Genomic DNA, 16,380 nt, shown 5'->3' on the forward strand with positions numbered 1-16,380 from the left:
TATCCTTCCCTTGTTACTGATTTGAGGGAAAAAGCATTCATTGTCTTATCATTCACTATATTAGCTGTAGGGTTTTTTGTAGATGGTCTTTATTATTTTACCTGTATATTTTAAGTTGAATCTTCTTCCATTCCTCATTTTGTTCTGTCTGTGTTAAAATGCTAACTCCCAGGACAATGGCAAATCTTATTTTTTTCAGTGTATAGCCATATCTTTATCAATAATAGTATTTGCCTACTACCCATCCTCCAACAACAAAAAAGGTACACATGTTTTCATAATAAGCTTTAATTTTGTTTTTTTCTTAAAATATATTTTTTACTCAATCAAGCATATTTCATACCATTTTATTTCAGGTCTGTCTTTTGAAAAATGGAATCTTGTTACTTGACCATTTAAATTAAGAGTTGTATATATGGAACAAGCATTGGTGTTTGCCATCATTCAAACTACTGTTGTCCCACAGAGCATTTTTGAATGTCCAGAAAAAATAATTTCAACCTTTCTGAAATGTTCAGGAACAGCCTAGGACTTTGCGGCTGTTTTCGGAGGCTGGAACTCTCCTGCTTCAAATTTTTCTTTGAATTTTAAGTAGTCTCTTCTTTTATCAAAATATTTTATCTGTTGAGAAAAAAGGGTCTGAGATAAGGGCAAGCTATGCAGCTTAAACAAAAGCACAGATTTAAATGTAACTAATTATTCAATATAAATCATATAAGTGGCCTAAGTAATTTATATTTTAGAACCATTTTGAATCAGTGCATCTTATGTATAAGAGTCTCTAAAGAGAGTATAGACCAGTGAGTCCTAACCCTTTTTGGGTTACTGACCCTGTTGAGAATTTGAGTACCCTGTGCACCTTCTCAAGAAGTATATGTGCTTACACATGTGAAATGTACTGTGCAAGTTCAGAGTCCATAGGACTCTCAGGTCCTAAGACTTCATGATTTAAAGATATTGTACAAGTTTTTCCTGTCAACTGTAAGTTCAACAAGTTTTGTAATTCACTAGCCATCATATTTGTATTAAGTTTATCTTATCCAGAAACATACATTTAAGGAGACAGACACATAGTTAAAAATTATATTCATGAACTAGGAATAAGTAAACTGATGGTAAAACTTTAACACACTAAATATTTCATTTTATTATTTCTATTTACATCCTCCTCTTGCCATGGGGAATTTGGAGTATCTTAAAGCCCCATATCCTGAAACAGTAAAATCACAGAAGTAGAAAATCAAGGCCTACCACCAAATCCTCATAGCATCTGCATCTGAGCTGCTTTGCAGACAAGACAAAGGCATGATACCACACACGTTTTGACTGTCAGAACAGAAAAGCTTTTCTTAGGATTTAATTCTTAAATATTTCGGTAGAACCGAGTTAAGAATGTAAAACTGTGCCTGCCCTGTCTCAAGCTGGGATAAGAGACTCAGCTACAAAGTTAACGTTCCTCTGCAGGACACACCGCAGCCAGATACTGTCCTAAGAGACCCCTTTGAGTGACTACTGCTTTTTTTTTTTTTTTTTGGCTGTATTGGGTCTTTGTTGCTGCGTGTGGGCTTTCTCTAGTTGCGGCGAACAGGGGCTACCCTTCGTTGCGGTGCACAGGCTTCTCATTGCGGTGGCTTCTCTTGCTGCAGAGCACAGGCACTAGGCATGTGGTCTTTAGGAGTTGTGGCACGCAGGCTCAGTAGTTGTGGCTCACGGGTTCTAGAGCGCAGGTTCAGTAGTTATGGCACATGGGCTTAGCTGCTCCTCGGCATGTGGGATCTTCCTGGACCAGGGCTCGAACCCGTGTCCCCTGCATTGGCAGGCGGATTCTTAACCACTGCGCCACCATGGAAGCCCCTACTGCTTTCTTATTCACCAAGAAACTCTGTTCTCTAAAATCGAACTATCAGAAATTTGCTCTTTGAAGTTCTTTAGGTAAGAATGAAACACCCCACTTTTGCCTGGGGGATCTGATAGGCACTTTGACAAAAAGAAGCAGTCCTGATTTCCAACGCAGGTGCAGGACTTCACATAAGGATTTCTGAGCATGACGACGTGGCAGCATTTATCTTTGTGGAAAATAAGACCCTGGGTCCACTTCTCAGTCCAGAGTTGACGACTTGCTTACACACAGACCTGCTTTGCTCTGAGCCTATCAAAGCATCACTTCATTTCAGTTTTACCTAAACTCCACCCTTCTCCAAACCCTCTGATAGCTCCTTTCCCTTGGTTGGTGAGATGCCCACAGCAGCTCCTGTGCGTGGGGCTCCCTGGTTAGAGCACGTTAATAAGTCTCACTGTCAGACTCCACACCCCTGGTGTCCTTAGGCTGACTGAGCTGGGACGGGTGTTATATGTAAAGGGCACCAGATGAAGAAATGGACAATGCTCTTAACGTTTTTGTGGCAAATCAATAGATCTTTGCATCTCTTGTCACATCTCCGACTGCCTAAATGACAATGCCATTTAGTGGTCCTACTTATACTTCAGTCCCTACTTGTCCAGCACTCAGCTCCTCTCCAGACATTTTTCTCCTCCTGTCACCTATTTCAGTGACTGCATCACTGTCCACCCAAATGCTCCGATCTCCTTCCCCATCTTGATCGCGACAGTACAGGTCCACATCATGTCTCACTTGGATTGTTTTAATAGCTCTTTAACTGGTTTCTCTACCCTCCTTCATCCATCCATCACACCACTGCCAAGAATAATCTTTTGGAAATTCCAATTTGATCACAGCAGTGCTTGTTTAAAGGTCTTTCAAGGTATCCCTATTGCCTTCAAGGTCAACATCCAAACTCCGCAGTAAGACAAATCAGGCATGGCTTAATCTCTGCCCATCTGTCTATCTTCTGGGTTTACCACCAGTCCCTGAAATGCTACCCGTCCAGAGTTATCTCATTTCCTGAATGTGCTGATTTCTCATGCATCTTGCTTCCATGCCTTTGCATATACCATACTCTCTGCTTGAAAACCTCTGCTCCATAGTCTTTTCCATTCAGTTAACAGTTGAGGACCTTTGACATGTGGCACCTCGAAGAGGCTAATCTCCAAAAGGCTAATAAATCAACAAGCATTTCTTGAGAAGCACTATGTATGTATAATGCTAGTGTCCTCTAAGCCATTAGATGAGATGCAGGATAGTAGCATGAATGCCAAAATACTGGAATTTCTGAGACATTTCAAAGGTTCACAGGGAAAAGACAGTATCTGAAATTGATGTTAGGATCAAATATCTTGGCTGTCCAGTTGCTCTATTTGTGGAAGACTGCGTTGGATGATGCTACAATGACAGACCTGATCCCTGCTCCTTCCTAAGTTACGAGCCAATAGGAGACTTTAAATCAGGCCATTATACAAGGCCGACTGATGAGTGCTATAAAAGGGATAAGCAAAGGGGCAGAGAAGAGTAATTTGTTTTGTGACAGCACAGTTTTATGGCATATTTATTATGTAAGATATTTTTATTTTTAGTGTTTTATCATAGAAGTCTTCATTGTGAATCTCTATTTGGTGGTTTTATTTTATTTTATTTTATTTTTGCAGTACGCGGGCCTCTCACTGCTGTGGCCTCTCCCGTTGCGGAGCACAGGCTCCGGACGCGCAGGCGCAGCGGCCATGGCTCACGGGCCCAGCCGCTCCGCGGCGTGTGGGATCTTCCCGGACCGGGGCACGAACCCGTGTCCCCTGCATCGGCAGGCGGGCTCTCAACCACTGCGCCACCAGGGAAGGCAGGTGGTTTTATTTGTATCTTTATTCTCTGGCTGTGACTTCAGCTAAGTAAAAGAATACAAACTTTGCAATCAGAGAGACCTACTTTCAAATCCCCTCTCTACTACTTTCCTGGTTAGCTCATCTTGAACAAATTATTTCACCTTTCTGAGCCTTAGTTTCTACTACGTAAAAGAGATACAATAGTACCTCACAAGACTGAATGAAAATTAAAGCTAATGAAAACACAATTTTTCACACAGAATGCACTCAGAGAATACTCCCATCACTTCTCCCTCTGTCTCTTTCCCCACCTTCTCACACAAATCTCTGTAAATATCTTTCGCTTTTATTCTATGGCCACTGGGTATGACTCCTGAGTAGAGAGCATGGGTGAAAAGGGAGCAAAGGCCTGAGGGCGCGGGCTGGGAAAGGGAGCTCAGTTACAGACTAAGAATAGTCTGCAGAAGACAGCGGTTTTCCATGGGAGCACGGCTGTCCCTGTCAGATGCAGCAGCAGTTACTTTGATTGCTTTGCTCCACTGCTTCCTTCTTTGTTGGAGTCATCTATAACTTTGTAGGTTGCTGCCAGTTTCTCTAACAATGTTCATGTCATAACTCTTGGGTGGTTCAGTATCCATGTGGTTGATCCCTCCAGTAACCTGGCCTCTCGGGTCCTTGACCTCTTTCTTCAATGATCTTGTCCTCCAACCTACCTTACTGCCAGGATCAAAGCCTAGTCCCCTTGTCCTTACCAACAAATACAGCCCTCCCCTAATCTCAATTCTGAGCATTCCATTCTCCAGCCCCAACAGTGAGAAAGCAAGTTATTTCAATGCTCTGGCTTCAGTTGCCTCCTCTGGAAATTGAGGGCAACACCACCCATCTCAAAGGGTATTGAGGAAGGAGCATCAGGCACTCACACTGGGGCACTTACTGAGCCCGGTGATGTTAGTTCCCTTTTCCAACCCCTCCCATTCTAAGGACTGGCAAATACAAAACAGGAGCGCGTGTCGTGTCGGCGAGGCACTTGGAGAAGCTGGTGGCAGAGGCCACCATATGATCATTTTGTTTCTTCCACTTTCTAAACTCCTTTGTATTTGTATTCTGGGTATATGACCATATGATTTTGGGTGGGCAAATGGGAATGCTTTATTTCTGATAGCAGCTCTAGGCCAATGAATTTGCCAACTCTTGCCCAAGACTAAATACTATCCCTTCAGAAGATCCAGGAGAAATCTACCAATTTAGAAGGTTGGAATTTTTTGGTTAGTGTGCGTATGTTTTGCTTTTCAGTCATCTTTAAAGTGTCAGGTGACATTTTCCAAAGGTGCGCCTGCTATGCACATAAAACAAGACTGGATTACGAGACAAGGTTTTCTCTGCTCCTCACGGAAACCGCTCATTTGACATGCCTCAAACAGTGGCTCATTTCATAGCCCACCACTCACTGTAAGCTCTATGTATTTTGACAGCAAACAGAAACACGTCGCAGTGTAACTTACCCACTGTTGGGGACAACTTGATTCAAATGAGCTTCTTAACTTCTTGCACTGAGAAGCGTCCTCTGGGTTCTCATCTAAACACTTCCAGTACTCATCCCGGGCTCCCCAGCAAGCCTGCCTTTCTTTCATAGATGGGGCTGCCATTCCTAGTGGGCTCCAGCTGTCAACCAAAACATGTGATATTAACAAGGAACTTGTAATTCGAGAGAAGGTAAGCCAAAGAAAAAATACTGTTGTTCCCTCCAAACCCCTCCTTTTTTAAAGTTATGCCTCCGGATTTTAATGATGCGACTGAAACCAATCAGTTCTATTACATTAAGAGCACTCGCTTTTGAGGCTTATCCCTTACACCATGTAATTTGCCCCACTGCTGGAGTGGCAGCTTGGTCTCAGAAAGCCGGAGTTAGAATTACGGCTCTCACACGGTCTGTCACTTAAGAAACTTCATGTATTCTCTCGAGCCTGTTTCCCCATCGGTAAAACAGGGGAGCGGTGCCCACTTTACGAGGTTGCTGTTCGAACCAAAGTGCTATACAAATAAATGCACGAGGGCAAAATCACCAGGCAGGACACGGAGTGCTGCTCCGTCTTGCAGAAAAGGAGCCCGAGGCTCGCGGAAAGTCAGCGACCTCCGGGGTCCATACCCTCCCCTGCGCGCCCCGCCAGCAAGCCCACCTGTTCGCCCGCCCAGAACCAGGCTCACTTCAGCGCCGACTGAAGGAGAGGCACGCAGCGCAACAACCGAGAAAGAAGGGCGCGGGGCTGAGGACTGGCGCCACACTGTCGCCTCGCCCTCTTGAGCTCAAGCGGCGTAGACCCCCCGCCCGCTCAAGGAAACAATTCACGCAGCGAATGAGCTGGCCTTGGAATGATCCTTACGGGCTACCGTCCGCTGTTCCAGGAGGGCGGGACTTCCTGTTCTGTTCTCTTACCTGTCGCAGTGACTTCCGGGCCTGCTCGGGCGGGGGAGGCGGGTCCAGGGGCTGTGGAGATGGGCAGTGAGTCGGATTCGGTCACTCGTCAGAGCGGCCTTGGCTTTGTTAACGTCTCGGTGCCTCTCTCCCTGCAGTTTTTCGTGATTTTAACGAACTGTACTTCTTTCATGAATCTAAATTTCTGCATATATCTCGCCAGGCGCCGTCCGAAAAGGTTAACGTGCGAGCCCTGCCGGAAACGGCGGCTTTGTGTGGAAGGTGGCACCTGAGATGAGAGCGGGACGAAGCGTTAAAGGGCCGCGAAGGCTTAACTCCTCGCTTTTTAAATTAAAAGGAAAAAAAAAAGAAAGAAACGGTCCCAGAAAGAGGCGGGTGACGCCCCAGGACACATGGCAAATAAGTGACTGAGCTGAGAACCCAGGGCACCAAGCTCCCAGTTTCCTGACTCAGATTTGATCCTGTTACATTTATCAACATTATCACATTTCCCTTGCTTGAACCCTCGCGGCTTTCTTCTGTAGATGGACAAGATGCTTTTAGTTTGTATTTGGAGACATCTAGTGAAAGAATATGAAAGCCAAGTTCCAGTCGGCTGAGATATGATAGTTCGTGGGATTAAAATGTGAGCCTGATTAGAGTTTACAGCTAAGATCTTTGGACTTGGATCTGAAAGTTGCTGGAAGTAATACAAATTGGTCAGGAGAGTGTGTAAAATTAATACCTGTATTATTGTTTTAATCTTACTTGTGGCTTTTTTTACTCCCTAAACGCCGAGGTGTTTTTTAAAAGGAATGAAAAGTGCTGCTCCAGATATTTTGAAAGATGCTCTTTTTAATATTTTAGTGAATATCTCAGCAGAGTCTTTATTTGAAAGCACGTTTGTAGATACAGGTCAGTCGTCCAGTTCTCTTAAAGACCCCATATGTGCCATCATCTAGTCCTGTTGAATTCTAAGTGCTTATAAAACTCACAAGCAGTTTACAGCTCTGCACTCAGTGCTGGTATTTAATCCTTTACAAATAAACATACGCAGATTTTCAAGTTGGCTGTGTGAAGTCTAAGTACCACCAAACATATGTTCTACAATATGGGAAGTATTTCTGTAATAGTTAATGGAGTCTAATAAGTGGATTGCTTTAGCTTTACCAGGGCCACCAATTCTTTTATACTGTGTCTATCAAGGGCAGTTTATATAAGATAGTATCTTTTAAGTATGACTAATGAGATACAAAAAGGAAGGAGTCTTGAATGACTTATGAGTTGAAAAAATATATTTAAAGTTTAAAAATTTTATGCACTTAATGATAAATATATATATAATATATAAAGGGAATCTTGACAAAATTATCAAGAAAAAAATATATGGCCATAGTGGGTGATTTTAACAAGCCTTTCCCAGTCATTGTTAAGACAAACAAAAGAAAAATCAGTAAGGGTATAGAAAATTTGAATAACATGATGTACAAACTTAACCTAATGAATATACACAGAAAAACACAACCAAAATCAGAACATGTTTCTTGGAACGCAAACATGACATTACCAAAATCAACCGTATACTTAGCTGTAAAGCAACTCTCAACGAATTTTAAAGATTGAAATCATTCAGCACGTGGTTTTTGAGCACAGTGCTGTTAAGCTAGAAATCAATAAAGAACTATAAAAACAAGTCCATATAACCCATAGCCAAAGAGTCATAATGGTAATGAGAAAATTTTTTGAGCTGAGTAATAAAACACAACAGCAACACCTGTGGAATAAAGTTAACGTATAGTACATAGAGGGAAGTTTGTAGCCTTATGTAAGTACATTAGAAAAGAGGCTGAAAGGTCTTTATAGCAACTAGAGAAAGACTGCGTGCAGCAACGAAGACCCAAAGCAGCCAAAGATAAATTAGTAAAAAAATAATAATTCTAAAAAAAAACCCCACCTACAAATCAATAAGAAACAGACAGATGACCTAATATTAAAAATAGGCAAAAGGCTTAAGTAGGCACAACACCAAAGAGGAAATGCAAATGACCAATAGAAAATATGCCCATCCATGTTAGCAACCACAGAAATGAACATGAAAATCACAATGCCATACTAGTAGACACCCAGCAGACCAAAGAATAATTAAGCCTGACAATAACAAGTTTTAAGAAGGATGAAGCGAAGAGGATCCTCGTACTCTAATGGTAGTATAAATTGATACAGTCACTTTGGAAAACTGTGACTTTAGTATAAAGTTGAAGATACACATTCGCTATGACTCAGCAATTCTATTCAGAATCTCTTGTATATGTGCAAGTTTGTAATAGCTGAAAACAGCATACAATCCAAACTTACATCAACAATAGAATGGATAAATTATGATGCCATAAGGTGAAATATAATGCACCAATGAAAATGAACAACTATAACCATTTATAATAATATGAATCTCAGTATTGAGTGAAAGAAGCAAGTCAATCAGAGAATAGATACCATGTGTTTCCACTTACATAAGGTTCAGAAATGCAGAACTATACTGTTAAGGATACATATATTAAATAGCAAAACTATTAAGAAAAGAGAAATGGGATGTGACCAGGGAGGGCTTCTGAGAGGCTGACAATGTTCTGTTTCTGAAACTGGGTATTTGTTTTATAATTATTCTTTAAATAAACTGTACAAGTAAATCTTATACACTCTTCTGTGAATAAGAATGAATACATGTCATAGGACAGGAATAAAACACAGACCTACTAGAGCATGGACTTGAGGATATGGGGAGGGGGAAGGGTAAGCTGTGACGAAGTCAGAGAGTGGCATGGACATATATACACTACCAAATGTAAAACAGCTAGTGGGAAGCAGCCGCATAGCACAGGGAGATCAGCTTGGTGCTTTGTGACCATCTAGAGGGGTGGGATAGGGAGGATGGGAGGGAGGGAGACGCAAGAGGGAAGAGATATGGGAACATATGTATATGTATAACTGATTCACTTTGTTGTAAAGCAGAAACTAACACACCATTGTAAAACAGTTACACTCCAATAAAGATGTTTAAAAAGAATGAATATATGTCACATATATGCATGATATGTGTCATAATTTTTAAGTAAAGTAGAGTAGTTGGCCTGAGAAAGGTCATCTTTAGTACATTTGATTCACAGAAAGGTAAAAATAATGTTCATTCAGAATATTTATAGTGTGATTACTAAGTTTTTAATGGATTTACCATCTTATGTGGCCTTCAAGGTCAAAAGTCAGTAGTCTCTAATGCTGTCACTTGGGCAGCAAAGCAATTCCTACTGGTCAGTAGTAGGCCTAGGGCAGAGATAAGGAAAGTATTACCAAAGCGATTCAAAGAATTGCAGTAATGCCCCTTCCCCCACCCGCTTACTCTCAAGGAGCTCTGTGGTCTAGCCAACAGAGCAAAAACAACTAGAAGAGAGAAATTTTGAGAGGTGTAGATATGGTAAAATATAACAACAGCAATAATGCAGGATAAGAGTTGGAGAGGCCAAATTCACCTTACAAGATTTGTAAGACTATGGGCAAGTTAGAGAAGGTGGGTGCCATGAGATGATTTCAGACGTGCTGTTTTGATACAGAGAGGGTGTAATCTCCAACCTATGTTTGGAGGAGAGAGGAGGCGAAGAGGAGTCAGTGTGAAGAGGTGGGAGACATGCCGTGTTACCACCGAGAGATGTTTCATGTAGGTATTCTCCGATCTGAACTAAGTTGCTCCCCAAACCAATGGTGGGCGGGGCCAGACAGACCCAATAGCACTGAAAACGCATGTGTTGTTTTTCTGTTGCTGCCCACAGGCTTTTTTATTTATAATCTGTACTGTTTTACAAAGCAGTCATCACAGACACCTACTCAGGGACACAAACAAGAAAGATTCCTTACTTCAGTGTTGCTGCAGAGATCCTTCTGAATTTCTTTTAGATCTCTATGCTGACTCCTTGCTCTTTTTCCTCTTATTAACTATAGGTACACACACTCCAAGATGTTGCCTTTTTTTCTCTTTTTCTTTTCTTTGCATTCTGTTTTCCATGGTGAGCTGAGTCACCCCCAGAGCTTCAGTTAGCACTTCTTTCAAAAAGACTTGGAAGTCTATGTTTTAGTCCTAATGGAAACTTTATGCCCGTTTTCTCTTTCCAAGTCCCTGGACGGCTATCTCCATTTGTTTGTCCTTCCATCACTCCAATAAGTTCAAAACTGGAACTCGTAGTATTCTTTCTCCAGGAAAGCTTCTCTTTCTAAGCTATTCCTTTTCTTCGGATCTACTAGTCCTTCAGCTGCCAGTTGGAACCTTTGATCCTTCTTTCATGCTTCTTGCTCTGTACTTACATAGCTTGCACTGTGGTCAGCCTTGGCAATATAAAGATGAATAAGGATAGATCTTGGTCCTTGAGAAGCTCAGTCTTATGGAGGACATAGGCCATACTCTCCTCTAATAAAGAGTAATAAGACCTATGAGAGAGGCATGCACCAAATGCAGCGGGAGCCCAGCAGGAGTTAAATCAAGAAGGGAAACACAGGCAGGATTACAGGCAGCAAAGTTCAGTGGATAAGAGTGTAGGTTCCGAACCAGACTGGGCTTGAATCCTACCCACCTCCCCCGCCAGTGATGTCAAGCTGTGTGACCCTGGACAGGTTCCTGAACTGACATACATGGGTTTCCTTAACTGAAAATGTGGGTGACTGTAATATCTACTTAGGTTTCTCGTGAAAGTTAAATGGAATAATCCAAGCAAAGCACTTAGAACAGCACATACAAATATTTCATTCATTCATTCAACAAATATTTATTGAGAACTTACTCTGTGCCAGGCACTGTTTTAGGGGCTTGGGAGACATCAGAGAACAATATAGATGAAAATTGCTGCTCTATGGAATGTGAAATCTAGCAGGGAGACAGTAAGCAATAACCATAAACAATAAATTCTATATATAGTATGTTAGATAAGTGTCATAGGAAAAAGAAAAAGATAAACGTTAGTTATTAGTATTACTATACTTTAGAGGTCACTTGATCTTGGACTTAGAAGTCCTTTAAAGGGAATGATACTATGTTTCCTCAAATCTAAAATGCATTAATTATAATTTGCCCCATTGTTTTACATACCCCTAAGAAAGGAAAAAGCGCTGCCAATTAAACTATAACACAATGCTTTTTCATTACCTAAGATTCTTATCTTAAACTTATTTAGACATATTTAGGCATGAATTTTAAAAAACTCATATCACAGTAATACAAACAGAAGAAGGAAAATAAAAGCAGAAATTGATTAAGGTATTCATGAAACTTCATTACATTTCGAGTTCCAGTCCTCAGAATCACTTTTTGATTCGGTCACCAACGTCTGTGTTTTTCCACCAATCTTATCATCTATGGCATTAGGCACTTTGAGCAAGTCCTCTTACCTTATCTTCTCCCCTCCCCTCCTCTTGTCTTTCCAGATCCACTAAAGAGCTAAAAGCCATTGGTGCTGAACGATTCTGCCAACTTTGTAATTAGGGACAAGGAGCTTACTCTTCACTCCTATTTTGGGAATGTTGCTTAAACACATCAGAATGACCCTCCACCACCTGTCTCCTTAACATTTTGATTCTTCGAGGTTAAGAGTGCCCCCTTCTGATCTCCTAGATTGTCTTCTAGGCCACGGACACTCACTCTGCAAGTATGGAATGCTAGTGCTTTCGATGTGTATGCACACACAGGCAGTGACAACTGTGTTATGACTGGGGTCTGGCGACAGTTGGGCGCCATCACCTGTACGATGTGTCCGAGTGTCCGCGGTGTGAAAGTGCAGGAGCAAGAACGGACGTGTTAGAGTCAATGAAATACCACGTCATTAACTAGTCTATTTTCCTTTTTCCGAGTATTTACTCTTTGTCAGGCACTGGGCTAAACATGTTACACTTAGGATCTCATTTAATCTTTCTCATTTAATAATAGAGTGCCATTGAGGTAGGCACTCTATTATTCCCATTTTATAGACCTGCATTATCCAATAGAAACATAGGGCAAGCCACATATGTAATTTAAAATTTTCTAGTAGCCACATTAAAAAAAGTAAAACAGAAGCAGGCAAATTATAATAATATATTTCTTTTAACCCAGTATATTTAAAATATTATCATTTTATCCTATAATCAACCTAAAATATTTGATTTTCCTGTTTTCATACTATTCTAAATCCAGTGTGTATTTTAACTTAAAACACATGTTAATCTGGACTAATCACATTTCAGGTCCTCAGCGGCTACATGTCGGTAGCAGCTACAATATTAGACAATGTAGTTATAGATGACAAGAGGATTCAAATTGTCCAAGACACGCATAAAATATGTGCCCGAGTAGATTCTCCAACTGAGATGTAAATATAGCTATGTGACTAATTCTTGACATGCGAGTAAAAGTATTTTCTTGCAACTAAGGAAACTTTCCTAAAGAGATAACTGGTGTGATCCATAACGCAAATTTGGGCACAAAAGGAGCCTGACGGGGCCTCTTCAGAGAGCAGAGCTATCATGCCAGCACTCGGCAGCCTACCTCTGGACTTTTGCATGAGAGATACTTAAACTCCTATCTTGCTGAAGGCATGACTTTAAGTCTTTGTTACTTGAGGTGCAGAAATAAAAAGAACTTGATACAATCTTCCTGAAAGACAAACAAAATAAGAGTAAGATGGAATATAAGAGAAAGAAAGAAAATTAGTGAAATCAGTCCTTTAAATCCAACATCCTACTAATATTTCAAGAAAGAAAAGAGAGGGGAGGAAATTTCCCAGAACCAAAGGACACAAGACTCTAGATTGAAAAGGCTCACCGTGTGCCTAGCAAAAGGTGTGGGAGAGACTCAAATTGAGGCATGTTGTGAAAGTTCAGAACACCAGAGATGCCCCTGGAAACTTCTATCAAGCTAAATAAAGACTACTTACAAATTACTAGCAATCAGAATGCCTTTGTCTTTCTCAAGTGGCATCAGAAGCCAAATGACAACAAATCAAATACCTTCAAGATTCTGAGGGAAAATTATGTGCAGCTTAGAATTCGAGAGCCAGCTAAACTATCAATCAAATGTGAGGGCAGGATAGAGACATTTTCAGATTTTTGAAAACCTCTCATATACTTTCCTGTAGCAGGCTATAGAGAATACCTTCCACCAAAACAAGAAATCAAAAGAAAGACATGGCACAGGATCCAGGAAAGAGGATCTCTGGCACAAAGGGAAATCTCACAATGAAATCTTGGCAGAGAGCAACCAGTAGGTATCATAGCAGAAGGAAGGAAGGAAAGTGTTCTCAGGAAATAAACACACAAACTGTTAATGTGCATATGGCAGAAACATTGGCACATTTGAGAAAATAATTAACAATAGGTAGGTAGAATTTCAGACTCCCCAAAAGGGCTAGTATCAAGCCTCAGTAAAAAGGAAGGAGAAAAAAGAAAAGAAATATGTAAATAGTATATTACTTGGCTCAGCAATTTGCAAGGGTGGCATAGCCACAATAATGTAAATACTAACTATTCATTTAAAAATCATAATAGGGACTTCCCTGGTGGTCCAGTGGTTGAGACTTCACCTTCCATTGCTGGGGGCATGGGTTCAATCCCTGGCCAAGGAACTAAGATCCCACAAGCCTCGGGGCCAAAAAACCAAAACACAAAACAGAAGCAATATTGTAACAAATTTAATAAAGCCTTTAAAAATGGTCCACATCAAAAAATCTTAAAACAAAAAAATCATAATAAAATTAGGGGGATGGAGGGACGAGCTGGGATGGCAAGGGGTTTATAGAGAGCTAACAGAATAAAGGCTTAGTGTGGAGTAGCCAAATTGCCTTACTTCACATCACAGCTCTCTTCTTACTGGTTGTATGATGTTAGATAAGTTACTCAATTTCTTATCTCTGAGTTTCCTCATCTGTAAAATGAGGATAATAATACCACTTACCTCAGTTGTTGTTTTTTGTTTTGTTTTGTTTTTTGGCTGCACCACTCAGCTTGCAGGATCTTAGTTCCCTGACCAGGGATTGAACCCGGGCCCTCAGCAGTGAAAGTACGGAGTCCGAACCACTGGATCGCCAGGGAATTCAACCTCAGTTGCTGTAAGGATAAAATGAGTGTGTGTTTGTGTGTATGTATATAGTTTAAGTATATAAAATGTACTGGTAGGGCTTCCCTGGTGGTGCAGTGGTTAAGAATCTGCCTGCCAATGCAGGGGACACGGGTTCGAGCCCTGGTCTGGGAAGATCCCACATGCTGTGGAGCAACTAAGCCCGTGTGTCACAACTACTGAGCCTGTGTTCTAGAGCCCACGAGCCACAACTACTGAGCCCACATACCACATCTACTGAAGCCCACACACCTAGAGCCCGTGCTCCGCAACAAGAGAAGCCATCGCAATGAGAAGTCTGCGCACTGCAACAAAGAGTGGCCCCCGCTCGCCTCAACTAGAGAAAGCCCGCACGCAGCAACGAAGACCCAGTGCGGCCAAAAATAAATAAATAAATATTTCTTTTAAAAAAAAAGAAACTCTCTTGTGGTGTGTAGAGGAGAGAAGACAGTATTAGCTATTACGATTATTTGCATATCGAAAGCTTGTTTTTCTGGCAAAAACAACCACCTCTATTAACAAATATGAACATAAAAGGCCGTCACCACCAAGAACATTTCAGTTAGCAATAACTATTTGGTCTTTCTTAGATGATGCTCTTTCACCCCATTAAAATTCAAAGCGTTTCTTTGATACAGACCAATGGGTTTCCATGGAAACCTGCTTTATTACCTAGGCAACTAAGGGCTCATGCTGTTACTGTTAGATTGTTTAAAAATTTTCAGGAAATTCAGGTCTACTTAGCTTCTTGGCTAGGTTGAAACTCTATTTCATTATTCCCCTGTGCCAGACTTGAAACTTTCTAGTTAGCCTCAATAAACACAAATAGTAATGAAGTTTCTAATGGATCTTGTGAATTCTACAATTCTTTCTATTAACCAGGTAGATATTAAAGGAGTTACAGCTGACCAAAGGTTTTATGAAGGATCTATTTGATAAAATCCATACTTTCTTAGAAGATTGACTGAAGACCAATCAATTCAAGGTTGAGATTCAAGTGTCTGGGATGGGAAAGATTTTGCAGTTTAAAAGAATGCACAGGGCTTCCCTGGTGGCGCAGTGGTTGAGAGTCCGCCTGCCAATGCAGGGGACATGGGTTCATGCCCCAGTCCGGGAAGATCCCACATGCCACGGAGCAGCTGGGCCCGTGAGCCGTGGCCACTGAGCCTGCGCGTCCAGAGCCTGTGAGAAGCCACAACAGTGAGAGGCCCGCGTACTGCAAAAAAAAAAAAAAAAAAAAAAAAAAAAAGCTTAGAATGCACAGTAAACTTCAATAGCTTCATCTCAGAGGGCTGGTGAAAGGTTTAAAAAAGATAATGAGTGTAAATCATGTGTACTGAAATAAGCAATCAATAATATCTACTCTTGAGAACCGTGGCCTAGATGCTGCTATACGCGAGTGACACATGGTTGGATAAGCATAGCCAAAGAATCTGAGTAATCAACCTGAAGGAAGGTCACTTTTAGAGTTGTGACTAGGGTTATAACTTTTATATATTTTGTAGTTGAATTAGAGAAGCGTAATCAAGGATGCTTATCAAACCTGTATAGGGTCTGGGGATGGAGGAGATAGCTCATAGTTTTAATGAAAGACTCAAGGATATCAACAGGTTGGGATGACGGGCTGGCAGAAAGAAGATTGAATCATGCTACTCTCCCGCTTAATTAGTTCTAGTGGCTTTCTATTGCTGACCAACAAATGCCCTGACATCCCAGCATGGCGCTGAAGACCCTCACATTAGGACTTAGCCTGTTTTCTGACTTTATCTCCTACCACTCCCTAGAGATGCCCATCTCTTTATCTTAGCTATTTGCTGTTTCCAGGTCTTGCCTCTAACATTCTGCTTCTCTTCCTGCTCTTCCAGTCATCTGAACTGCACAGTCCCCCACGTGTTTCTGAAAACCCTATTCATCTTATTAGGCCCAACTCACAAAGTTATTTTCTTCATGAAGTAGTTCGCAATCCCTCCAGATCCAAACAGCACAGAGTCTGCCCCTGAGAGTCAATCGTCTCACGCTGCCTTATTATCAGAGGTCCTGGTGACCCTGATCTTATTAATTTCAAAGTTTCTGAAAGACAGGAGCTGGTTCAGTTATTGCAGGTTCCATTTTCAAAGTATTTATGGGACAA

General features: G+C 41.3%; 2 protein-coding genes across 4 annotated transcripts in view; both read right to left on the minus strand.

Annotated features, from left to right (window-relative positions):
- Window positions 1-331: 331 nt before the first annotated feature.
- On the minus strand, window positions 332-6,226 carry COA6 (cytochrome c oxidase assembly factor 6). 3 transcript variants are annotated; one of them, XM_067025698.1, is made up of 3 exons: window positions 6,146-6,226; window positions 5,214-5,373; window positions 332-621 (listed from the first exon to the last, which is right to left on the minus strand). In XM_067025698.1, exons 2-3 carry the CDS (start codon window positions 5,355-5,357, stop codon window positions 526-528), a joined length of 240 nt encoding a protein of 79 aa, XP_066881799.1. In that variant the 5' UTR covers window positions 5,358-5,373; window positions 6,146-6,226; the 3' UTR covers window positions 332-525. The 3 variants fall into 3 exon arrangements, with proteins under 3 accessions (XP_066881799.1, XP_066881800.1, XP_058910630.1); XM_067025699.1 differs by lacking the exon at window positions 6,146-6,226 and adding an exon at window positions 5,917-6,095; XM_059054647.2 differs by lacking the exon at window positions 6,146-6,226 and adding an exon at window positions 5,889-6,095.
- A 141-nt stretch (window positions 6,227-6,367) lies between these two features.
- Window positions 6,368-16,380, minus strand: part of SLC35F3 (solute carrier family 35 member F3) — a 295,313-nt gene continuing 285,300 nt past the window's right edge. Inside the window, exon 9 of the transcript XR_010839006.1 lies at window positions 6,368-6,413. The gene's annotated coding sequence lies outside the window, so the exon portion shown is untranslated. The remainder of the gene's footprint in view (window positions 6,414-16,380) is intronic.

Source organism: Kogia breviceps, chromosome 2, assembly GCF_026419965.1.
Source record: "Kogia breviceps isolate mKogBre1 chromosome 2, mKogBre1 haplotype 1, whole genome shotgun sequence".
NCBI classification, from domain to species: Eukaryota; Metazoa; Chordata; class Mammalia; order Artiodactyla; family Physeteridae; genus Kogia; species Kogia breviceps.